General features: G+C 39.3%; 2 protein-coding genes and 1 long non-coding RNA gene across 5 annotated transcripts in view; 1 reads left to right on the top strand and 2 right to left on the bottom strand.

Moving 5' to 3' along the window:
- Positions 1 to 1,298: 1,298 nt before the first annotated feature.
- Positions 1,299 to 15,087, bottom strand: LOC125964826 (uncharacterized). 3 transcript variants are annotated; one of them, XR_007478095.1, is made up of 4 exons: positions 14,959 to 15,087; positions 12,740 to 12,955; positions 3,078 to 6,635; positions 1,299 to 2,794 (listed from the first exon to the last, which is right to left on the bottom strand). It is a non-coding gene; the product is annotated as an uncharacterized LOC125964826 (long non-coding RNA). The 3 variants fall into 3 exon arrangements; XR_007478094.1 differs by having other exon boundaries at positions 1,300 to 6,635; XR_007478096.1 differs by lacking the exons at positions 1,299 to 2,794; positions 3,078 to 6,635 and adding an exon at positions 9,163 to 11,579.
- Positions 14,400 to 24,154, top strand: LOC125964772 (UDP-N-acetylglucosamine--peptide N-acetylglucosaminyltransferase 110 kDa subunit-like). The gene is made up of 2 exons (XM_049711348.1): positions 14,400 to 16,209; positions 22,045 to 24,154. Exon 1 carries the CDS (start codon positions 14,536 to 14,538, stop codon positions 15,955 to 15,957), a length of 1,422 nt encoding a protein of 473 aa, XP_049567305.1. The 5' UTR covers positions 14,400 to 14,535; the 3' UTR covers positions 15,958 to 16,209; positions 22,045 to 24,154.
- Positions 17,410 to 24,925, bottom strand: part of LOC125965699 (uncharacterized) — a 147,702-nt gene continuing 140,186 nt past the window's right edge. The window contains exon 7 of the mRNA XM_049716403.1: positions 17,410 to 18,105. Coding sequence (XP_049572360.1) covers positions 18,044 to 18,105 — 62 coding nt within the window. The 3' untranslated portion in view covers positions 17,410 to 18,043. The remainder of the gene's footprint in view (positions 18,106 to 24,925) is intronic.

Genomic DNA, 24,925 nt, shown 5'->3' with positions numbered 1-24,925 from the left:
TTTCAATCTGATTAAAAAGGACTGTTGACTGTCTGGAAACCTCAGTCATATTTGTAAGCAGGAAAGCATTGGCTATTAAAAGTGGATGATGTAAAGAGACGAGCAGAAACTTTGGCGATAGGTATACCTGGATTTAATTCTCACTTCTGCTTTACAGCTGGATAGCCTTAGGCAAGTTTCATACCTCCCTGAAATTCACTTAATTCAGTCTGTAAAATGGCATAATAACTTATTATAGCATCCTTTTAGGAATTTTAAATCAGTTATTGAAATAAAAGTACACAATATATAGACAAGTATGGATTCCTCAATAGGTGTTTGACCTTTCATTTCTCCAGTATCCCACCCCCATCAAATAAAGAAAAATACTTTTTAAAATTTACGAATATTTCATTGTTCTAAAGCTAAAGCCATAAAAATAGAAATAATCAAATAGCCTACTATCATATCATTAGAAGAAAAAAAACATAGGTGTTCATGAGAGTTCCAAATTAGAATACAAGTTTTCCCTAGGCATCTGTTTATGTATGCTATTCTGCTCTTTACAATAAATAATTAAATTTTAAAAGACTTAATTCCTCACTTTTAAGACTTTATTAGTTTACAAATTACATATCGACCTATGCTAAATTTTATACCGACCCATGCTAATGAATTCAGTACAGAAAACAAAAAACACTGCACTCAAGCAAACGACACACACACACACACACACACACACACACATATATATATATATATATATATATAACTTAAATGCATTTATATCCTACCATGTCTCATAAAGCATTGTGGTAACTCACTGGAATACAGACAATCAAATATAATGGCAAAAAAAATATATATATATATAATGGCAAAAGCACTTAATATAAACAGGGCCAAGGAAACATAGACAGAAGATGAAGATAAGATGAGGGAAATGTGAACAGGAGGAAGTGTAGTTAATCGAGTTGTATGTTTTGACCTTAAGATTCTCTGTGGGGGAATTCCCTGGTGGCACAGTGGTTGGGAATCTGCCTGCCAGTGCAGGGGACATGGGTTCGAGCCCTGGTCTGGGAAGATCCCACTTGCTGCGGAGCACCTAAGCCTGTGCGCCACAACTACTGAGCCTGTGCTCTAGGGCCCATGAGCCACAACTACTGAAGCCCACGAGCCACACCTACTGAAGCCCCAGCGCCTAGAGCCCGTGCTCCGTAACGAGAGAAGCCACAGCAATGAGGAGCCCACACACCACAATGTAGAGTAGCACCTGCCTACCCCAACTAGAGAAAGCCCACGTGCAGCAACAAAGACCCAACACAGCCAAAAATAAATAATAAATAAATTTATTTAAAAAAAGATTCTCTGTGGATAAAACAACATGTAAATAATTGGTTACAAAGCCACATTATTTGAAGGTGCCAGACTGCACATTAACAGTCTGACACAAAGGGACAGCACAGGAAAACTATTCAAAGATAAAGATGTTTAAATCTTTGCAGTTTGAAACCTTTTAGAGCAAGTATAATGAGCTCGACACACATTTCAACACTCAACATGTTAATCACATGTTCAAAGCATGTCTCAAAGTCATAGGAAATAGTTGCTGTCTCTGTCTCTGATATGTAAAACAGATCTGTGATGTGTAAAACTCAGGAGGTATTGATATCCACTTTTTGGCATCTGAACAGGAAACAAAGTTGTTTCGCAGTGATAATAAAGAATGAAGTAAATGCAACAGTCAAATAAAAGACAAAGTACTGAGGGAATGTATTAACAAAACGAATCCAACTAAATTCTGGTGACCTGGGGCCTACGATTGTACACACTGCATGGAACTACCCCAGCCTAAATACTGGCATAGGAGGAAGGGTACTGCTAAGCCCATCACAGTATAATCCTTTTAAATGTCCCTTTCAAGGTTGGCTCCACTCAACACTGAGTATAGGAAATCTTCCCATCAGGCAGAAACACTGGCTGCCCAATGATTGACCAAGAAATTAACACACTAATGAATAAATGATGCTAATTTATTTCTATCCCTGACAACGGGAAACAGCACACACTCTGTGTCAATGGTATGTCCTCTTTCCCACTTTTCTAAATGGTCAATTATGTTTTTCCCTGCATTGCTTTATATCATGTGTGGCAGGCATGATGGGAAATGGCTACCAATGGTTCTGTTATTGATTTCTACCTTCATTTCACTGTGGCTAAAGAAGATACTTTGTATGATTTCAGTTTCTTAAAAATGTATTGGTACTTGTATTGTGGTGTAACATATGGTCTTTCCTGGAGAATGTTCCATGTGTACTTGAGAAAAATGTGTATTCTGCTGTTGTTGAGTGGTTAAATGTGTTATTCAGTCCCCCTGCCTCTCTACTGATCTTCTGTCTAGATGTGTTATCCATTATTGAAAGCAAGGTATTGATCTCCAGCTATTATTTTAGAACTATCTATTTCTTCCTTCAATTCTGTCAATGTCTGCTTCACATATTTGGGGGATGTTTGGTACATATATGTTTATAGTTGTTATAGCTTCTTGATAGATTGAACTTGTTATCAACATATAGTGGCCTCCTTTTCCTCTTGTGATAGGTTTTGATTTAAAGTTTATTTTGTGTGATATTAACGTAGCCATCCCAGATCTATCTTCCTTCCTTCCTTCCTTCCTTCCTTCCTTCCTTTCTTTTTCTCTCTCTCTCTTTCTTTCTTTTTGTTACTATTTGCATGGGATATTTTATTCTGTGCTTTAACTTTCAACCAACTTGTGTCTCTTGGAATCAAGTGAGTTTTTTGCGGACAGCATATACTTGGATTATGGATGTTTTTAAAGTCCATTCTGCCAATATTTATCTTTTTATTGGAGAGCTTAATCCACTTACTTTTTCAAAAATTACTGATGAGGAAGAACTTAATTCTGTCTGTTTCCTGGTTGTTTTCTGTACGTCTTATGCATTTTTTCCCCTCATTTACTCCATTACTGACTTCTTCTGTGCTTAGCCGATCTTGTTGTAGTGAACTCTTGATTCCTTTTTCATTTCTTTTTGCATATAGTCTATTGATATTTTCTTTGTGGTTATCAAGAAGATTACATTTACCCTTCTAAAGTTCAACCAATATCATTTGAATTGAAACCAACTTCAATAGCACACAGAAACTCTGTTCCTCTACAGTTCCATTCCTCCTCCTTACATTATTGTTGTCACAAATTACACCTTTATACTTTGTGAGCCCAATAACATGGATTTATGATTATTTTATGCATTTGTTTTTTCAGTCATGTAAGAAATAAAAAGTAGAGTTACAAGCCAGTAGCACAATACTGGCTTTAGTATCTGCCCATGTATTTATCTTTACTGGAGATTTCTATTTCTTTATACAGCTTTGAGTTGCTGTCTAGTGTCCTTTCATTTCAACCTGAAGGTTCAATTTAGCATTTGTCATAGGGCAGTGTTAGGAAGTTGTAAAACAAACGCCCTCAGCCTTTGTTCATCTGGGAATGTGTTAATTTCTCCCTAAGTTTTGAAGCCAGTTTGGCCAAATATAGAATTCTTGGTGGACAATTTTTTTCTTTCAGCACTTTAAATATGTCTGGCCTCTTGCTTCCGTGGTTTCAGATAGGAAATTAGCTATGAATCTTTTTGAGGATCCCTGCTTTGTAACAAATTTGTTTTTTCTTTCTCCTTTGGGAGAAAAGATTCTTTCTCTGTCTTTTGGCATCTGAGAGTTTGAGTATACTGTTTCTTGTTGTGGCGTTCCTTGAGTTTCTCTTAGTCCTGAAATCAGGCAAAGATTTACAGCAACCAAACACATACTGAACCAGGGAAGAGGCAATTTGAAAATGGCAGGAAAGCTTTGTGGCATTTTTACTTGCCCTTGCCCCATCTACTGTTAGTGTAGTGATGGTCTCAAAGTGGTGGGGTCTTAATGCAGTGATAGTCTTAAAGTAGCAGCAGACCATTCCTAGTATGGGACCCTCAATCCTGCTTCAGGAGGGAGGAGAAGAAACTATACTCTCGGATTATTATGTGTATCTGTTCTAACCTGTCTGGGAGCTACCTGAAGGACTGACAGAAGATGCTTATCTCTGCCTTAGCTAACCTGGAACACAATCTGGAAAAGCAGCGGTCATTGCTCAAAAAAAGTGCAAGGTGAACTAACAAAGCACAGATGGCTGGGGCAGAAGACTGTGCATTGAAATACAATAGACCACATAAGATGCAGGAGCAAAAGTTGGGGGAGATTCTTTGGGAACTTAGAACATACAAAAAGTACACGTGTCCAGAGAAATTAAGAAAACCACATGCATACTCAAGATAAGATGCATGTTCTGAAAACACCAGAGGAGTCTCTAAGCTTTTACCATGGGCTGAGCCCTGAACTCACTGCAGGTCAGCTAAATGTTGAAGGAGTGATCCAGCAATCTGCACAATGGGGAGAGGTGTGTGGTTTTGAGTGTGCATGTGGATGTGCTTGTGTATATTTGTTTTTGTTTGTCTTAGGTGCAGGAATTCAAGGACATCTCTGTCAAAACATTAGCTAAACATGAACTAAAGGAACAGAGACTTCAGTGCCTCCATACGATAAGGAGTACAGTCATTGCAAAACTAGTTTGGAAAGGTCCCTAAACAAACAGACTACTACAGCCTTCAACAATCAAAAGCCCAGAAAACCCTGGGAAAGTGGGAGAATCTGATTTCCATAGACACCACATTATAATATTTGAAAGCCCAATGTTCAACCAAAAAACTCACAAGGTATACAAAGACATGGAAAAGTATGGTCCATTTAAGAAAACAAATTAATTGATGAAACCATCCCTAAGGAAGCCCAGACTTTTCTCCATTGCATATTCTTGCCTCCTTTGTCATAGATTCATTGACCATAAGTGCATGGGTTTCTTTCTGGGCTCTCTATTCTGTTCCAGTGATGGATGTTTTTGTGCCGGTACCATACTGTTTTGATTACTGTAGGTTTGTAGCACAGTCTGAAGCCAGGGAGCATGATTCCTCCAGTTGTGTTCTTCTTTCTCAAGACTGTTTTAGCTATTCAGGATCTTTTGTGTTTCCATACAAACTTTAAAATTATTTGTTCTAGGTCTGTGGAAAATGCCCTTGATATGTTGATACAGACTGCAATGAATCCGTAGATTTCCTTGGGTATGATGGTCATTTTAACAATATTAATTCTTCCAATCCGTGACCGTGGTATATCTTTCCAGCTGTTTGTGTCATCTTTCATTTCTTTTATGAGTGTCATATAGTTTCCTGGGTACAGGTCTTTTACCTCCTTAGGCAGGTTTATTCTTATGTATTTTATTCTTTTTTATGCGATTGTAAATGGGATTGTTTCCTTAATTTCTCTTTCTGATAGTTCACTGTTAGTGTATAGAAATACAAAATTTATATATAGAAATCTATTGTATCCTGCAAATTTACCAAGTTCATGTTTGAGCTCGAATAGTTTTTTGATGGTGTCTTTCAGATTTTCTATGTATCATGCCATCTGCAAACAGTGACAGTTTTACTTTTCCCTTTCCATTTTGGAGTCCTTTTATTTATTTATTTTTTCTTGTCTGATTGCTGTGGCTAGGAATTCCAAAACTCTGTTCAATAAAAGTGGTGAGAGTGGGCATCCTTGTCTTGTTCCTGATCTTAGGGGAAATGCTTTCAGCTTTTCACCATTGAGTATGTTAGCTATGGGCTTGTCATATATGGCCTTTATTATGTCGAGGTATGTTCCCTCTATGCCCACTTCCTGGAGAGTTTTTACCATGAATGGATATTGAATTTTTTCAAAAGCTTTTTCTGCATCTATTGAGATGATCGTATGGTTTTTAGTCTTCAATTTGTTACTGTGATGATAAGAGACCTAAGACAGCTACAGAGGCTAAGTGACCTTTCCTTCCCTGAATGGGTAAGTATCCTTGTTCTGCCTTCTAATTGAGTTAGTATCTGAGTAAAGAACTGCCAGGTGTCATTTAGTTCACAATACACTGCTGTGGCAATATAGAAATGAATTTGCCTAAGTCATTTGGCTTTTCTCAATTATAGTAAATGAATATACTGAATGAATACTTCAACTTAAGGAAATGTTCTTAAAAATATATTAATGTAGGCAACTTCAGTGGAGAACTGAAAACAAAACAAAACATTCAGGTAAAGGGTTGAAATAAAAGTACACTCAGTTGTATCCAGTTTCCTCTTGTAAATCTCTCTTTTTAATTTAAGTGGACAGTCACTTGAGAATATCTGACTTGGGGCTAAGGAAATCTAAGCCTTCTTGGCCACACTGTATTCTCTTATGTCATTTAATAAAGACACCAGTTGGGTTGCTGAAAACAGAGTGGGAAAAATCAGTCCCTCACATCCAAAGTGCGGCTCTTGAAAATATGTGGGTTGTTGTAGTTATTTTGCTCTTCTGGCCTCAGAAGTTCTAATCTTAACCTTAGCCCCTCATGGAGAGAGACTTTGTAAACCAATTCCCACATTACTCATTATGTGACTGTTGAAAAAGAGAAACCCAGCTCTTTTCCTGTGCTTTCAACCAGTTGTCTTCTTCAAAAATCTGTTTGGATTGTTATACCTTAATCTTGCCTGGCAAGGGACTTATGGGAAGTTTCTTATTGTTTGAAAGTTTGGTGCCAGTATCTGCAAAGAAAGAAGAAAGATGTGTTTATCAAACATCCCAATAGTGAAGGTGTGTGAAAGCAACTTTTGAAAAAGTTAATCTGTCAGAGTTTAGCCGTATTATTACATTTTATTTTATTCATTGAAAATAAATAATTATCAATGAATCCTTTCTAGATTTTCTAGTTTCCCAAAGTTCCCTGTATTCACATTCTAAGAGGAAAAATGGTATTTTAAGTCACTGCTCTCCACCTTATAGTATTTATAATCACTCCTCATGACCTCTTCCTTCCAAGAAACGTGATCCTGAGAAGTGTCCTTTGTCTGTCTTTGTGGAATAAGTGATGAGGATGCATCCTGGAGACCTGTGAGATGTTTAACTTGTGGCATAATGAAACTAGGATGGAGAGTTCTGGAAAGATCTGGAAAGGTGGCTGGTAGAGTGTGGCCAGATGTGGGAGAAGAGAGACGTACAGAGAGAGGGAGAGGAAATTTTCAGAGGGAGAAAATGAAACAAATAATTAAATAAGTTTTGTTGTGTGGTGTGGGATGCAAGCCTTTCTCTCCCCCTTTCCTTCACAATGTCTTCGTTAAAGACTGTGTTTTTCATTAGTTTTACTAAGACAGAATTTGCCATTTTGTTTGGATACTGAGAATGGAAACAGTTACATTTGGGTTATCTCTGACTATCTTTAAGGAAGAACATAAATATTGGCCACACTATAGCACACGGTATCACCATGCCTTTTTTGTTCTCTGTTCATATATCTAAGTCCTCTTCTTTCTTTAAGGTCAATCTCAAATCTCATCTGAAATGTACATTTATTGATAGATTCAACCCATAATGAACTGTCCCTTCTTTGTCCTCCTTAGGCTCTGATTATTTATAAAAACTCATTTTTGAACTTAGAAACTGTCCAATATGATATATTAGTTATTTCACCAGCATATGTTATATCCTCAACACAATTATATGCTTTTGTGGGGCTTTTGTGGGGCTGGGATCATACATTCTGTAATTTTTCTCAGTACTTACACTTTGATAAAAAGCACATTCATTCATCTAAACATCATTTATTGGGTGTTAATTAAATATCTCAACTCAGTAAATATTGTTTGAATGAATGCATGCATGAATGAGGGAGTATGCAATAGGTAGCCTAATGTACCGCCCAATGTGAGAAAACCAAAAACATAAACACAAAAGCAAGCCAAAAAGTGGACCAGGACTTTCTGTAAAATATCCTGCTTTTTGTTGGACGATGCCATGAAAATCAAGATGCTCCTGAAAGGTCTTAATAGCTGACCAAGAATAGTAAACAACTGAAATTCTCTCAGGCTTCTTCAACCCTATCACTGGACACATTTATACCTCTCAGGAATGGTATTAAAAGAAGAGATTAATAAAGCTTTTATAGATGAGTTGATAAATCTCTAAAGATTTAAGTCTTCATTGCCTCCTAGGTTTTCTCTATTTTGGGTTTCCAAAAGATTTCAATAAACCACAGGATAATTAAAAATTAGACATTATCTTTCTTACCTTCACGTTTTTTGATGGTAAACACCTTTTTATTGTCTCCATAGTGCTGCCCAGTTTCCACCAGTACAGTACTTAAGTGGATTTTGCTCTGGATGGTGGGATATATAAGATGTAAACGAATTGTTTGTATATGTTTTAGAATTCTTCAAAAGGGCCTGGCCATGGAAATGCATTGAATATTACTTAAATAACTAAAGTAACTTCCTCAGAATTATTATTCTATTCTGGTTAGGATACTATCTGCTCTGGTTTGTTAAAATTTCCCTTTAGAGTGGTTTTAATTTTGTTTCTGATAGGGTCCTAGGATTTATTGCCAAACCCATCCTGCATCTGTTTTTCTTTGAATTACTCTCCTTGCAGTTTCTGATTCATACAGGGCCTTACAGGTTAGTGACAACCTGGCCATCACAACGCTGGGAAGGACAGGCCTACTTTTCAGAGGTGTTGATGTTTTCTGTACCTGAAGGTTTTCAAGAGATATCAATCTTCCTCACCACCGCCCTTGGCCCTCTTAATGGACTAAGCAGTTCCTCATGAAATTTCTGTAGGATATCTGTACCAACTTCTCAATATTGTTCCATCCTGAGTCTAAATTCCTGGCCTCAAGGTAATGTTAGATTTCTAGCTCCAGCTCCTATTTACATAAGGCCTATACTAAGAAACGGAATCCACAGACATCAGTCCGCTCTTCTTTCTCTGGATTTAATTTCTCTGTTACTTTCTGAAACATGCAGGTGTTCCTTTCTTTCTTTTAATCTCAGCTATGTGCTTTTAACTTTTTCAAAATTGACCCAGAATTTACATGTGTCTCCAGTAAGAGTACATTAAATTGAGCTTAGTCTGCTATTCTACTGGCATATTTGAGATCCAGATAATTTGCTACTTAACTGGATTCAATGACCTGTATATTTCAGGCATCTAAAACTCACCATGTTCCAAATTTCCCTCCTTATAGTTAGTAATTTTCTTGGGAATCTGGATGACATTAAATGGAATAAAGTTAGTGGCCCAGGAATGCCTGAAAGTTCGTTTGTCAGAGTGGCCAGGGAAAGTTAATCAAGGAAGAAAAGCAAATGAAAAACAGAATCACATTATTATGGCTGAGTTTACTCCCAGGATTCCATGCAGAGCTCTCTGTAGAGTTGGGTTGGGTTATAACTTATGCCAGAGCTCTATGTGGGGCTGACACCATCTCATGCCAAGCTCTCAGTTCTGGGCTAATGTCATCTCTGGTCCACTCTGTGGAGTGGAAACTTTGGAGGAATGGCCAATGTGTTCCGCGGCGCAGGAAGAGGGAAATTGTGAATATGACTTTCTAAATTGTGGAGGAACTAACCACTGTAAATGTGCCTTGAACTATGTTGTTTAATTTGACCAGTCAGATCAATGACTTTCCCCTTGAATGAAATGCTGCTACGTATATGAGCAGAAAAACAAAACTGGTATAAGGAATAGATAGCTAGTGGGAAGCAGCTGCATAGCACAGGGAGATGCGCTTGGTGCTTTGTGACCACCTAGAGGGGTGGGATAGGGAGGGTGGGAGGGAGGGAGATGCAAGAGGGAAGAGATATGGGGACATATGTATAACTGATTTACTTTGTTATAAAGCAGGAACTAACACACCATTGTAAAGCAATTATACTCCAATAAAGATGTTTAAAAAAAACTGGTATAAGGAGATGGAGAGACTGGGAGTCTTATTTTCCCACCAATTAACTTTGCCTCTGACCATGACCTTCCCATTGAGTCTCCTAGACCTTGGGGATGATCGCAGCCCCTTGGGTTGGGTGACGGCAACCCCATCTTCACTAGAACCTCTATAGTTAACTTTCATTTTTCCCACTCCGTCTATCCATCCCATGTATGCAGTCAGACATTTGATCTTGAACTTTTCCTGACAAAATATGCTTGAATATAACCATTTCTTTTCACTCCCACTGCTACTGCTATTGTCACTGCCTTAACTAGGGCTTTATCTTTAAGTTCTTTATATAAATATATAAATATCTATATAAATATAATACACAAATAAATAAAATATATTAATTCTGATGATTTTAAAGTCTTTTCTTGATAGACTTTTCCTGATAAAGATACACAATATCTTATATAAATATTTTTGTATTATCTGTTCTTTTCTTAGAATTTTAGTCATATGATTCTATCTCTTGGTTTGTCTAGAACTTTTTGATTGAATGCTGGCTATTTTATTTGGCTTTTTTTGTTTTTCTCAGTGTAAATGTTGTTTTGCTTAAAAATATTTTATGCTACCTGGAAGTAGCAAATCTTCAAATTCCAATTTTTTAAATGCTTTCAAATATCAATACTATAGGTGTCACAAAATCTAGAAAAATGACATTTAAAAATTAACTACTGCCACATGTGTCTCTATAAAACTTTTCCCCCACTCTTTTAGCTATATATTCTTTAACTGCCTCCTCATACGACAGTTTATGTATTTTCGAAATAAAATTTTAAGAAATAAACTTTGTAGTTTTTAGACATAGATTTCTTGTAACATGGTTGATTAGAATTTGCTTCTAGTTATTAATAGTTTAGAAAAGTTTATTTCAGTTTCACAATTTATTATTGATAATGTCACATTAATTTTCATTGTTAACTTTGAGAAAACCTCTATGGATTACTTCCTCATAAATATTTACTATTATAAATGCATTACTGATTTCAGTACTGCTATAGGTTTGTGCATTACAGGAATTCTGATAAAATACTCATTCACACCATTCCATTACACACATTGTTGATGGAGTATATTCTTTTATTTATTTATTTATTTATTTATTTATTTATTTATTTTTGGCTGTGTTGGGTCTTCGTTGCTCTGCGCAGGCTTTCTCTACTTGCAGGGAGTGGGGGCTACTCTTCGTTGCGGTGCACAGGCTTCTCATTGCGGTGGCTTCTCTTGTTGCAGAGCACGGGTGCTAGGCACGCAGGCTTCAGTAGTTGTGGCTCGCAGGCTCAGTAGTCGTGGCTCACGGGCTCTAGAGCACAGGTTCCGTAGTTGTGGCACACCGGCTTAGTTGCTCCGTGGCATGTGGGATCTTCCTGGACCAGGGCTCAAACCCTTGTCCCCTGCATTGGCAGGTGGCTTCTTAACCACTGCGCCATCAGGGAAGCCCCTGGAGTATATTCTTCACAGAAGAAAATTTCCGTTTTGACTAAGCATTGATGAGAACTGAATCTTTGACTTATCTTTCACATGCCTGATGATTGAAATAATTTTCCACAGAATAGCTTCTGGTTTTGTACTTTTCAGTTCTTTTTATCTTCTTCAAACGCACATGCTTTGAGAGCTGTGAAGTGCAAGACATGGCAATATTGTAAGGTGGTTTTTGTCCTTATGCTTCTGTGTCTTGTGCTAGTTAAGTCAGTAGAGTAGTCAGTATGAGTACTGGAAGTTATTCCTGTAATGGGATAGTATATAGTCAATTACATATGGCGGTGTCTGAAAATCATATAATAGCCTCACTTAAAACATCTCCTTAGGGCTTCCCTAGTGACACAGTGGTTGAGAGTCCACCTGCCAACGCAGGGGACACAGGTTCGTGTCCCGGTCCGGGAAGATCCCACATGCCGCGGAGCGGCTAGCCCCGTGAGCCACGGCCGCTGAGCCTGTGCATCCAGAGCCTGTGCTCCACAACGGGAGAGGCCACAACAGTGAGAGGCCCGCGTACCACAGAAAAAATAAAATCTCCTTAGCCAGATTTCAAAAAAGCCTGTGGCCATTCCAGAATGATCCAACATAGCAGAATATGATAGAAGGAAAATTGGCAAAGAAAGAGATGCTGGTCTTACCTGATGGAAGTTAAAATATCTCACTTTTGACAATTTTGCAAAAACCTATAATTCCATGAACTAATATCTAGGGTTCTTCATAGGACCTAAAAAGGAACCCATAGAGTTGTAGAACAACAATAGAAGCTGCTGTGATGAGAAGCCCGGGCACCGCAACAGAGTAGCCCCTGCTCGCCGCAACTAGAGAAAGTCTTCACGCAGCATTGAAGACCCAACGCAGCCAAAATAAAAATAAATAAATAAAGATAAATAAATTTATTTTAAAAAAAGTAATACTCAGGTTTGAGGCATGAGAAATATGATGAGGAGAAATTAGCTAATCCTTTCAGAACTTTTAAAATATCAAACTCAGTCTCTAAGATTTTAGCATTATATACAACATCGGTTACTTATTAGTGGTTTCGGAAGGCCAATTTAAAATTTTCTGATCTTACTGTATTGAAATTCACAGCCCTAATGTTTTCCACATTGACTATATGAATGATGAAGTAAAGTCAATCATGTATTTCCTTTCCAACTGGACAGAAAACAAAATTTTAAAAAATGTTTGGACTACTGACTTTTGATTTCTTCTAAGGCAAGTGTATAGGTAATTTTTATTCCCTGATTAGGAGAAAAATGGTGGAAGAGGGCAGGGTTAAGAATTAAGATTTCAAGAGCGTGAGAGGTAGATGGCCAACCAGAGTTCCTAAGGTCCGGTGCCTGTAACTGTTGCCGCTGCTTAAGCCTGCCAAAGCAATGGTACGTCTGCTGCCCTCGTATTTCCTACCTCTAGAAACATTCTTGCCAGTAGTGGCGGCAGCGGGACTCAATTACCCCCTTTTCTCACTCTCTCCAGAAGCTCCAGATGGCGTCTTCTGTGGGCAACGTGGCCGACAGCACAGAACCAATGAAACGTATGCTTTCCTTCCAAGGGTTAGCTGAGTTGGCACATCAAGAATATCAGGCAGGAGATTTTGAGGCAGCTGAGAGACACTGCATGCAGCTGTGGAGACAAGAGCCAGACAATACTGGAGTACTTTTATTACTTTCAGCTCTACACTTCCAGTGTCGAAGGCTGGACAGATCTGCCCACTTTAGTACTCTGGCAATTAAACAGAACCCTCTTCTGGCAGAAGCCTATTCGAATTTGGGGAATGTGTACAAGGAAAGAGGGCAGTTGCAGGAAGCAACTGAGCATTACCGGCATGCATTGCATCTCAAACCAGATTTCATCGATGGTTATATTAACCTGGCAGCTGCTTTGGTAGCAGCGGGCGACATGGAAGGGGCAGTACAAGCTTACGTCTCTGCTCTTCAGTGCAATCCTGATTTGTACTGTGTTCGCAGTGACCTGGGGAACCTGCTCAAAGCCCTGGGTCGCTTGGAAGGAGCCAAGGCATGTTATTTGAAAGCAATGGAGATGCAACCGAACTTTGCAGTAGCTTGGAGTAATCTTGGCTGTGTTTTCAATGCACAAGGGGAGATTTGCCTTGCAATTCATCACTTTGAAAAGGCTGTCACCCTTGACCCCAATTTTCTGGATGCTTATATCAATTTAGGAAATGTCTTGAAAGAGGCACGGATTTTTCACAGAGCTGTGGCAGCTTACCTTTGTGCCCTAAGCTTGAGCCCAAATCATGCAGTGGTACATGCCAACCTGGCTTGTGTATACTATGAGCAAGGCCTGATAGATCTGGCAATAGACACCTACAGGCGAGCTATTAAATTGCAACCACAATTCCCTGATGCTTACTGCAACCTAGCCAACGCTCTGGAAGAGAAGGGCAGTGTTGCCGAAGCAGAAGATTGTTATAATACAGCTCTGCGGCTGTGTCCCACCCATGCAGACTCTCTGAATAACCTAGCCAATATCAAAGGAGACCAGGGGAACATTGAAGAGGCAGTTCGCTTGTATTGTAAAGCATTAGAAGTCTTCCCAGAGTTTGCTGCTGCCCATTCAAATTTAGTAAGTGTATTGCAGAAGCAGGGAAAACTGCAGGAAGCTCTGATGCATTATAAGGAGGCTGTTCGAATCAGTCCTACCTTTGCGGATGCCTACTGTAACGTGGGAAACACTCTAAAGGAGATGCAAGATGTTCAGGGAGCCTTGCAGTGTTATACTCGTGCCATTCAGATTAACCCTGCATTTGCGGATGCCCACAGCAATCTGGCTTCCATTCACAAGGATTCAGGGAATATTCCAGAAGCAATTGCTTCTTATCACACTGCTGTGAAGCTTGAACCTGATTTTCCTGACGCTTATTGTGATTTGGCTCATTGCCTGCAGATTGTCTGTGATTGGACAGACTATGATGAGCGAATGAAGAAGTTGGTCAGCATTGTGGCTGACCAGCTGGAGAAGAATAGTTGCCTTCTGTGTAGCCTCATCATAGTATGCTATATCCTCTTTCTCATGGCTTCAGGAAGGCTATTGCTGAGCGGCATGGGAACCTCTGCTTGGATGAGATCAATGTCCTTCATAAAGCACCGTATGAACATCCAAAAGACTTGAAGCTCAGTGATGGTCGACTGCGTGTAGGATACGTGAGTTCTGACTTTGGGAATCATCCTACTTCTCATCTTATGCAGTCTATTCCAGGCATGCACAATCCTGATAAATTTGAGGTATTCTGTTATGCCCTGAGCCCAGATGATGGCACAAACTTCCGAGCGAAGGTGATGGCAGAAGCCCATCATTTCATTGATCTTTCTCAGATTCCATGCAATGGGAAAGCAGCTGATCGCATCCATCAAGATGGTATACACATCCTTGTAAATATGAATGGTTATACCAGGGGTGCTCGAAATGAACTCTTTGCTCTCAGGCCAGCTCCTATTCAGGCAATGTGGCTGGGCTACCCTGGGACCAGTGGCATGCTTTTCATGGATTATATCATCACTGATCAGGAAACTTCACCTGCTGAAGTTGCTGAGCAGTGTTCTGAGAAACTGGCTTATATGCCCCATACTTTCTTTATTGGTGATCATGCTAATATGTTCCCTCACCTGAAGAAGAAAGCAGTCATCGATTTTAAGTCCAATGGGCACATTTATGACAATCAGATTGTGCTGAATGGCATCGACCTCAAAGCATTTCTTGATAGTCTCCCAGATGTGCAAATTGTCAAGATGAAATGTCCTGATGGAGGAGACAACGCAGACAGCAGTAATACAGCTCTTAATATGCCTGTCATTCCTATGAATACTATTGCAGAGGCAGTTATTGAAATGATTAACAGAGGACAAATTCAGATAACAATTAATGGATTCAGTCTTAGCAATGGACTGGCAACTACCCAGATCAGCATTAAGGCTGCCACTGGAGAGGAGGTTCCCTGTACCATTATTGTAACCACACGTCCTCAGTACGGGTTACCGGAAGATGCCATTGTGTACTGTAACTTCAATCAGTTATATAAAATTGACCCATCTACTTTGCAGATGTGGGCAAATATTCTGAAGCGTGTTCCCAATAGTGTACTGTGGCTGTTGCGTTTTCCAGCAGTAGGAGAACCTAATATTCAACAGTACGCACAAAATATGGGCCTTCCCCAGAACCGTATCATTTTTTCACCTGTTGCTCCTAAAGGGGAACATGTTCGGAGAGGCCAGCTGGCTGATGTCTGCTTGGACACTCCACTCTGTAATGGACACACCACAGGGATGGATGTCCTTTGGTCAGGGACACCCATGGTGACTATGCCAGGAGAGACTCTTGCTTCCCGAGTTGCAGCTTCCCAGCTCACTTGTTTAGGCTGTCTTGAGCTTATTGCTAAAAATAGACAAGAATATGAAGACATAGCTGTGAAACTGGGAACTGATCTAGAATACCTGAAGAAAATTCGTGGCAAAGTCTGGAAGCAGAGAACATCTAGCCCTCTGTTCAACACCAAACAATACACAATAGACCTAGAGCGGCTCTATCTACAGATGTGGGAGCATTATGCAGCTGGCAACAAACCTGATCACATGATTAAGCCCGTTGAAGTCACTGAGTCGGCCTAAATAATGACTGTGTGCACAGGAGAATTACCCCTGTACCTGAGCCTCAACCTTCTGGGGGAAAGGGAACTACTTTTTCCCTATCTGTACAATACCATGCTGCAGATGGGTGACAGACAATGATAAGAAATAGCACAGCCAGACTTGCTTCCTGCATGATCATGATAGGGAGAGACACAAGAGATGGGAAACTGCTGTTCCACAAGGAGTCTCCATAGAATTTTGCAGCAGCCAGGTGTCTGGAAGGTCTGGAAGGTAAGTCTGGAAGGTCTGATCTCCCTTGGTCTTCCATGGGATGGATGGTTAGTGTGGAAGGGAGATAGAGATTGCCCAGCCGTTCTGTGATTATCATGGATTGATTGAGTCTTCTGAATTAATATTTTTCTTTATATTTTGGGTATTGGAGCTTTTTAAAACGTTTGGTTTCAGGTATTTTTATTCATGTGAAGTGTATATGATTCTCTTGAGATAAGGTTTTAAGCTAAAATATTCCCTGTTTTAGTTTCTGAACTCTACAGATAAATGGGGACTTTGCTGGTGTAGTCTTTTTATAGGTTTTATAAACCACTTGAGGCTATATCAGTCATTTTAGTGTCTGACATAATGTTTAGAACTATTAGTGCTTTGTTGGTTTATAGATGATGGCTTAAATTCTTTTCCTGGTCCATTTCCTTCTTCCCTTCCCCCCACTTTAAAAATTCTCCTGTAACTTGGCTAACAAAAAACCAAGTCTGATTCAAAACCTCCCAGACTGTTTCTCTTAAACACATCATCTGGTGCCAAATGAAGATTCTTAGGAGTGATTATTAATTACGAAGGGCACAGTTGTGGTACTGTCACTGATGATAATAATAATGGATTTTTGGCCTAGAGTTTTGACCTATTTCACCAGTGTTTTACCGTTGACTGCCCCTCTATGCTGCTTCCAAAAGTGATAGTGTGGGGTAAGATTTTTACTTTCATTTCTAAAGTTTTTTTTTTTAAGTGAGTCCTGTTCTTCCTTTTTCTTTCAGCAGAAATGAAATCCCAGGTAAGTATAAGTATTCAAATATTTGATCAGTAAGTCACAGTTATCTCCAGTACATTAAATAAAATTCATCAAAAAACATGCTATAGGTAAAAAGCTCTGAAGGACCAGCTATGTGTATGATAATTATGTTCCAGACCTTCTAGGGTGTTATATATAATAACTTGCCTTCTGGACGTGGTCTTGAAGTCTTTATGGATTCAGCCTCAGTAGTAGCGAACTGCACTGCTACTTGGTTTGGAGTACAAATTAGACTTTAGCCCTCCTGGAAGTTGAGTTTCTGGTATTGAAAACCATAGGAATGAAATTATTGTATTTCAACAAAGGATCGAGGGCTTGAGGCTTAAACAAGGCAACATATGTGTGGGAAGCAGTCAGCCTTGAGAGCAGGCTACGGACATGCCAGGCATGCGGCCGCTGCTTGAAGGGACTGTCCCTACTTGTTCCCCTCCTTGTTCCATTCCATGGGAGATAAATCACCAGGGCCCAGAGATCAGAAAGAATGTAAAATGAGACAAGCAAAGCTGTCTCCCCCCTGCACATGCAGGTTGTTTTTGATGATTCTGGGTTTATGGGTTTCCTCCCAGGGAAGTTAACCTTGAGCCGAGACAGTCTGTAGATAATGTAAACCACCATCTGGCAACCTTCCTTTTTCTAGTCTATATAATCTGCCACTGTAGCATAATAAAATTTGCCTTGCAACCATCAGTTGTCTTGGTCCTTCTGACCCCATTCGTCGGTGCTACTTCAGTTCCTTACCCCTTCCCTTCTGACCCTGGGCGGTGAAATCCTCTTTCTCCGGCTGGTCCGCGGCAAGTGGCACTCGAACAGGAAGCGTGAAGGCAATTAAAAGAAAAAGAAAGTGCAGGTAAGAGAACCCTTATGCAAAGTATGTGTGGCCACCAGTAAAAGTGAAACTAATAGAGGCATAAGGCAATAGTCAGAAGTAAAATAAGATGGGGCAAAATGGCTCAAAGGAGTGTGAATTATTTGCTCAGGTTTTACTTTCCATGCTTAAAGCTCGGGTTAATAAAGTTTCTACCTTCACAGTTGACTGAATTTTTACAGCATATCCATGGTGTATCTCCCTGGTTTCCTGATGGCGGCTCTGTTGACATAGAAATCTGGCAGAAAGTTGGAGAAGATTTAAAAAATTATTATGAGGCTCGAGGGCCTACTCATACTCCTGTTGTTACATATAGTTTGTGGAATCTGATAAAAATATGTTTAGATTCTTCTCATGATAGTGTTGATTTGAATGTAAAGTCAGAAAGACATAAGCCTCTGGCAGAAGGAGAGACTGTAGTATCAGCTACCGTGTCGCCACTTCCTAAACTGAAAGAGCTAATTAATTTAAATATTTTAGATGAAGAGGAACATTTTGACTTAACAGATGAGGCTTTTAAACATAAAAGAGAGAACTATCCTGAGGATGGTTTTCTAATGGCTGTGATAGATAAGTCAGTGAAAAAGCTGCAGGTTAATAAGGACTGTCTTCCTCAAAAATCCACATCTGTAAAAATGCTCAGTCCCTTGCAGCGCGCTGTACAAGGAGCCATAAAACGAGGAGAAGACCCTATTTTCTGTTGTCCCGTCATAGAAAGACCTGGTCCTAATAATCCTCAACAAGCTACTAGGGAGCATCAGGCTCTCCCTTCTAAAGTTTTGAAAGATTGAAAATCTGCCTGTGCTCAATATGGGCCCACTGCTCCTTTTACTGCTGCTGTGGTTGACAGGAGAAGCTCTTCCCCCCGCTGATTGGAAGTCTATTGCACGAGCTTGTTTAAATGGTGGAGATTATTTAATATGGAAGTTTGATTTTTATGAACGGGCTGCTGAACAAGCAGAAAAGAATGCTGCCCATAATATTGCAGTTGATTATCATATACTGATTGGGGAAGGACAATATATTTCTTTACAAGATCAATTAACTTATCCCTTTGTTGCTTATCCTCAAATAAATCATTTGGCATTACAAGCCTGGAGGAAATGACCTTCTACACACAAAACTGAGGATCTTTCAACAATTAGACAGGGACCTGATGAACCATATGCTGATCTTGTAGATAGGTTGTCACAGGCGGTGGGGAGACTCATTGTGGACGGACTCACTGGTACAATTGTAGTTAAGCAGCTTGCTTTTGAGAATGCTAATAATGCGTCTCAGGCTGCGATTCGACCTTGGAGAAAACAGGGAACATTGGAGGATTATATTCGCCTTTGTGCAGACATTGGGCCTGCTTATATACAGGGTGCTGCTATGGCTGCAGCATTAACTAAAGTGGGGTTTAAAAACAATCAAAAGAAAACAAAGACTTGTTTTAAATGCGGAAAGGCAGGTCATTTTGCTAGAGAATGTAGATCTTTTAATTCTAACCCTAGTCCTTCCTTCCCTACTCAAAAACCTCCAGATGGTCAGAAAATTCCTGGTTTATGCCCTAAATGCAATAGGGGAAAACACTGGGCACAAGATTGTTGCTCAGTGGCCCACAACGGTGGGACACCACTGTCAGGAAACTCCTCCCGGGGCCTTCCCCAGCCCCAACAAATAATAAGGGCAGTGTCGGTGTATCCTCCTCAAATTATTAATCAGACATTAACCAAAAACAAAAACATACAATATCCTTGCTCTCCAGAGCAACACCAGGAAGTGCAGGACTGGAGCTCAGTACCTCCGCCCGCTATGTATTAACTCCTGAAATGGGTCCTCAGGCCCTCTCTATGGGCATCTATGGACCTTTACCCAAGGGTTTGATGGGACTATTATTGGGAAGAAGTAGTGTCACCATGAAAGGTTTAACTATTATACCAGGAGTCATAGATTCTGACTATGAAGGAGAAATAAAAGTCATGGCACAAACTATTAAAAACATAATAACTATTTCTCCTGGTGATAAAATTGCACAATTGCTACTTTTGCCCTTTGTACCTCATGGACAAATTTTACATCAAAAGAGAGAAACAAAGGCTTTTGGATCATCTAATGCTGCCTACTGGATTCAGAAGATAGGGGAAGAATGTCCAGAAATGAAATGAACCATTAATGGAAAGGTTTTTTCAGGTTTGTTAGACACTGGAGCTGATGTCTCTGTTATGACGCAGGTACACTGGCCTAAACATTGGCCCATTAGTCCTACTATTACAGAATTTCAAGGAATAGGACAAAGTTCTTCTCCTGTGCAAAGTAGTCAGTTATTATTATGGCAAGATAGTGAGGGCCTTTCAGGATACTTCCAGCCTTACGTTTTGCCTGGGCTGCCTTTAAACCTCTGGGGCCGAGATATATTAAAAGAAATGGGAGTATTACTTTATAGTCCAAATTCCCAAGTCTCTAATATGTTGTTGGATCAAGGATTTCTTCCCACGAAAGGGCTGGGAACAAATCAACAAGGAACTGTCTATCCTATTGATGTGAAAATAAAAAATGATAGACAAGGTTTGGTTTTTTCTTAGGGGCCTTGGATTCTCCTCCACTCACTGCTGATCCAATTACTTGGCTGACTGATGACCCTGTATGGGTGGACCAATGGCTCCTCACAAAGGAGAAATTAGAAGCTGCAGAACAATTAGTACTGGAACAATTAGGGCATTTAGAAATTTCCTGTAGTCCTTGGAATACTCCTATTTTTATTATCAAGAAAAAATCTGGAAAATATAGGTTATTACAGAATCTAAGAGCTGTTAATAAAACTATGCTAACAATGGGAGCTCTTCAACCAGGCCTACCCTCTCCAACAGCCATACCACACAATTATCACCTTTTAGTTATAGATTTAAAAGATTGTTTTTTCACTATTCCTTTGTTTCCTGAAGATAGAAAACATTTTGCTTTTAGCTTGCCTTCCTTAAATTTTAAGGAACCCATGAGGAGATTTCAATGGAAAGTATTGCCTCAGGGCATGGCAAATAGTCCTACATTATGCCAAAAATATGTGGCTCAGGCCTTGACTCCTGTGAGAAAAAGGTTTCCATCGTTATATCTCATACATTATATGGATGATATACTTTTAGCCACTGATAATATTTCTTTATTAGAGACTGCTTTTCAATTTTTACAACAGTCCTTACAATCATTTGGCTTGGTCATTGCCTCAAAAAAAATTCAAAGACAATCTCCATTTTTATATTTGGGGAAATATATTGATAACACTACTATTAGGCCTCAAAAACTGCAAATTCGAGTTGATAATTTAAAAACATTAAATGATTTTCAAAAATTACTTGGAGATATTAATTGGCTAAGGCCTTCCTTAAAACGTACTACTGCTCAATTACAGCCTTTGTTTGATATTCTTAAAGGTGACTCAGATCCTCTTCTTCACGCTCTATGACTCCAGAAGGGTTTCAAGCTTTACAAATAGTCAATAGATCTATCAGTTCTACACAATTAACTAGAATTCATACTCACCTTCCAATTTTCTTAATAATTTGTCCAACTCCTCATGTGCCTACTGCCGTCTTATGGCAAACTGTTGGAATTATTGAATAGATTCATATGAAAACTACACCCTCTAAAGTTATTAACCCTTATTATGAACTTATTAGTAATTTAATAATGCAAGGTAGAACTAGATGCTTACAACCTATAAGTATAGAACCTTCTCAAATTATTATCCCTTATTCAGTTAGTCAACAAAATTGGCTTTTTCAACATAGTAATGAATGGGGTCTTGCTCTTGCAGGATTTTCAGGTACCTTGGAATGCCATTACCCTGCTGATAAATTGATCCAATTCAGCAAACTTAACTCATATCTTTCCTTCTATAATTAGGCAACAGCCTGTTCCTCATGTACCTTTGGTTTTTACAGACGGTTCTTCTTCAGGAGTGGCTACTGTAATCTTTGATGACGGAACAAAACTCATTAAAGAAACTTCCTTGACTTCAGCTTAACGTGTTGAACTGTTTGCTGTCATTATGGCTTTTAAACATTTGCCTTCTATATCTTTTAATTTGTTTTCTGATAGTAAATATCTTATTAGCTTATTATTTCTTCTGGAGACTGCGACCATAGGACACACTAATGACCCTGAATTATCATCCTCTTTTCGTTTGCTTCAACAGCTTATTCGTTCCCACGATGGTCCTGTTGCAGGTCTGTATATCCGTGCTCATTCTAACTTGCCTGGTCCATTGACTAAACTTAATGCGACTGCAGATGTTTTAACTCGATCTAAACGTGATCTTTATCCTGTACATTTTCCTCCCAAGAATAGAGTTGAAGTTACTCCTCCTCCTCAATCTCTTTTCCCTAAAGCAGGACATGTCCCAATTTACCGTACTCCTCCTTTCCGTTTGTCATGCTGTCAAGAATGGCTAATGTACTGCATTCATTATCTTCATACTGTTGATACTCATGGTCCATGTCCTGGACACCCTCATATTATGGTAAGTTATGATCAAACTGCTTCACAAGCAGCACAGCAATTGCACGCTTTACACCATCAGTCGGTGGCTACATTACACACACAATTTTCCCTTACTCGTGAAGCCGCCCGACAAATTGTTAAGCAATGCCCACAATGCTTACCTCACCTTCCTGTTCCACATTATGTTGTTAATCCTCGTGGATTATTACCTAGACATTTATGGCAAATAGATGTTACTCATATCCTGTCTTTTGGGAAATTACAGTTTGTTCATGTCACTATCGATACTTATTCTGGTTTCCTCTGTGCTACAGCACAGACCAGAGAAGCTACTAAACATGTTATCACTCATTTATTACACTGTTTTGCTTTCATGAACCTTCCCAAAATTATTAAAACAGATAATGGGCCCGCTTACTCTAGTGCTGCTTTTGCAACATTTTGTAATTCATTACAAATTACCCATATTACTGGCATTCCATATAACCCTCAAGGACAAGGTATTATAGAACGTGCAAATAGATCTTTAAAGCTAACTATTGAAAAAATAAAAAGGGGGGAATTGTATAGAACAACACCACATAACCTTATAAATCATGTTCTGTTTATTTTAAATTTTCTCACTGTTGACAAATTTGGCTGCTCTGCAGGGGAAAGGTTGGTGGCTGAGCCAAGATTGGCCTCTCAATCTCCGGAGATCCTCTGGAAAGATCCGTTAACCAGCACTTGGCGTGGTCCTGATCCTGTGTTGATTTGGGGACGTGGTCACGTGTGTATCTTTCCCAGATCCTCGCCTGGACCTCGTTGGCTTCCTGAGCGCTTAGTCAAGCAAATAGACGGCTCACCACAGCTCACAACTAGTTCAGAAGATGAAGAAGCTCTGCATCTCTCCCGAAAATTTGACAGTGTTGATTCAGAAAGAGAAGAAGAAGAGGAGACCACTTGCCAGGACGACTCAAAGGAGTGATGTTCCAACTTGGGGACAAATTAAACAATTAGTTTCACGAGCTCAAGAGTTAGTGAAACAACAGAATAATCCTGTTACACCTGTAACTTTATTTTTGGCTATGTTGGCAACCATTTCATGTGTTCCCTCTGTTAATGCAGCAACTTACTGGGCCTATGTACCTGATCCTCCACCATTACAACCCATATCTTGGTCTGAAGCAGAGTTTCCTGTATTTTACAATGATAACTGTTTATGGGCCTCTTATTGGGAATATAAAACAAAACAATATGTCTGTAAATTATACTAACTGGTTTAGTACCCACCCTGTCTGTCTTAGCCCATTGAATCTGGAAACTGGATGTGTAAAGGCTATTAGTTATGAGCATACAGATGTTTATGAGGGAACGGATCAATCAATTAGTTTGTCAGGCTCTCCAGGCATCCTTCGTTTTACAGGAACCAACATTACTCTTATATGCCCGGCTACCAGCCGACGAGAGGATCTTAAGGATACCATCATTTGGTATAAAATGGGCAACCTATTAATATTAGAGGTCAAATCTCATACGCCTCATCACTTAGGGATTCCACTATTACTATAGCCAAGGTTATAGGTGAAGATTCAGGAAATTATTTCTGTATGAAGCGTTTACTTGGAGGACAAGGGATACTTATAGCTGGACATAAGGTTACTATTCTTAACAGAAAATCAAAAAATCAATTTCCTCCTTTTATGACCGTTAACTTTCCTGGATCCACTTTTGAACGTTGCAATGCATCTTGGAATAATAACCAAATATGGTGTACTATAGATTATACCAAGGGGTCAATTCTTATCTCTTCTATTCTCATCATAGATAGGTTTATCACATTTCAAAAGAACTGGGATATATGGAAACTAGCTCTAACTTATTCCAATACACCTGTTATAACTTGTGCTGTTTGGTTCTATTAACATTGGTAATTCTTCCAAAGGAGGATGTAGTATTAGCTGTGTTAATTGTATTTTTAGCAGTTGTATGTTCCCTTCTGCAGGAACGCAATCTGTGCTTATACTAAAGCAACCCATATATGTTATGGTGCCTGTACATCTGAGAGAACCTTGGTATGAAGATACTGGAGTGCAGGCATGGGTGGAACTCTCTAAAGCCTTGCAGAGAAGGAGACGCTTTCTTGGGTGGCTAATAGTAAGTTTACTTGCCTCAGCTGCTCTGTCTGCTACCGCGGCTACTGCCGGTCTTGCTCTTTCACAGAGTATTCATCATGCTCACTTTGCTAATCGGTTATCTCAACATACCAGTCTTGCTTTATCTTTACAAAGTCACCTAGATTAACAGATTAGTAACAAGTTAGATGAATTTAAAAACGCAATTTTGGGGATTGGAGATGAGATGGCAGCATTAAAATTGAGGATGCGTTTAGCTTGTCATGCAAAGTATACATGGATGTTTGTTACTCCTTAAAAGTACAATGACTGTATTTGGGAATGGGAAAAAGTAAAAATGCATCTGCTGAGTGTTTGGTCAGATACTAATATTAGTCTTGATCTTAAGAAATTAAATGCTGAAATTCAGGATATACAAAATGTACATCTTGATTTTATTTCACCAGAAGATGTAATTCAAAC

This window comes from Orcinus orca, chromosome 1, assembly GCF_937001465.1.
Source record: "Orcinus orca chromosome 1, mOrcOrc1.1, whole genome shotgun sequence".
Taxonomy (NCBI): domain Eukaryota; kingdom Metazoa; phylum Chordata; class Mammalia; order Artiodactyla; family Delphinidae; genus Orcinus; species Orcinus orca.
This window is presented reverse-complemented; position numbering and strand designations above follow the sequence as displayed.

Coding starts and splice junctions, on each gene's coding strand:
- LOC125964772 (XM_049711348.1), top strand. CDS start 14,536: ATGCAGTCTATTCCAGGCATGCACAATCCTGATAAATTTGAGGTATTC.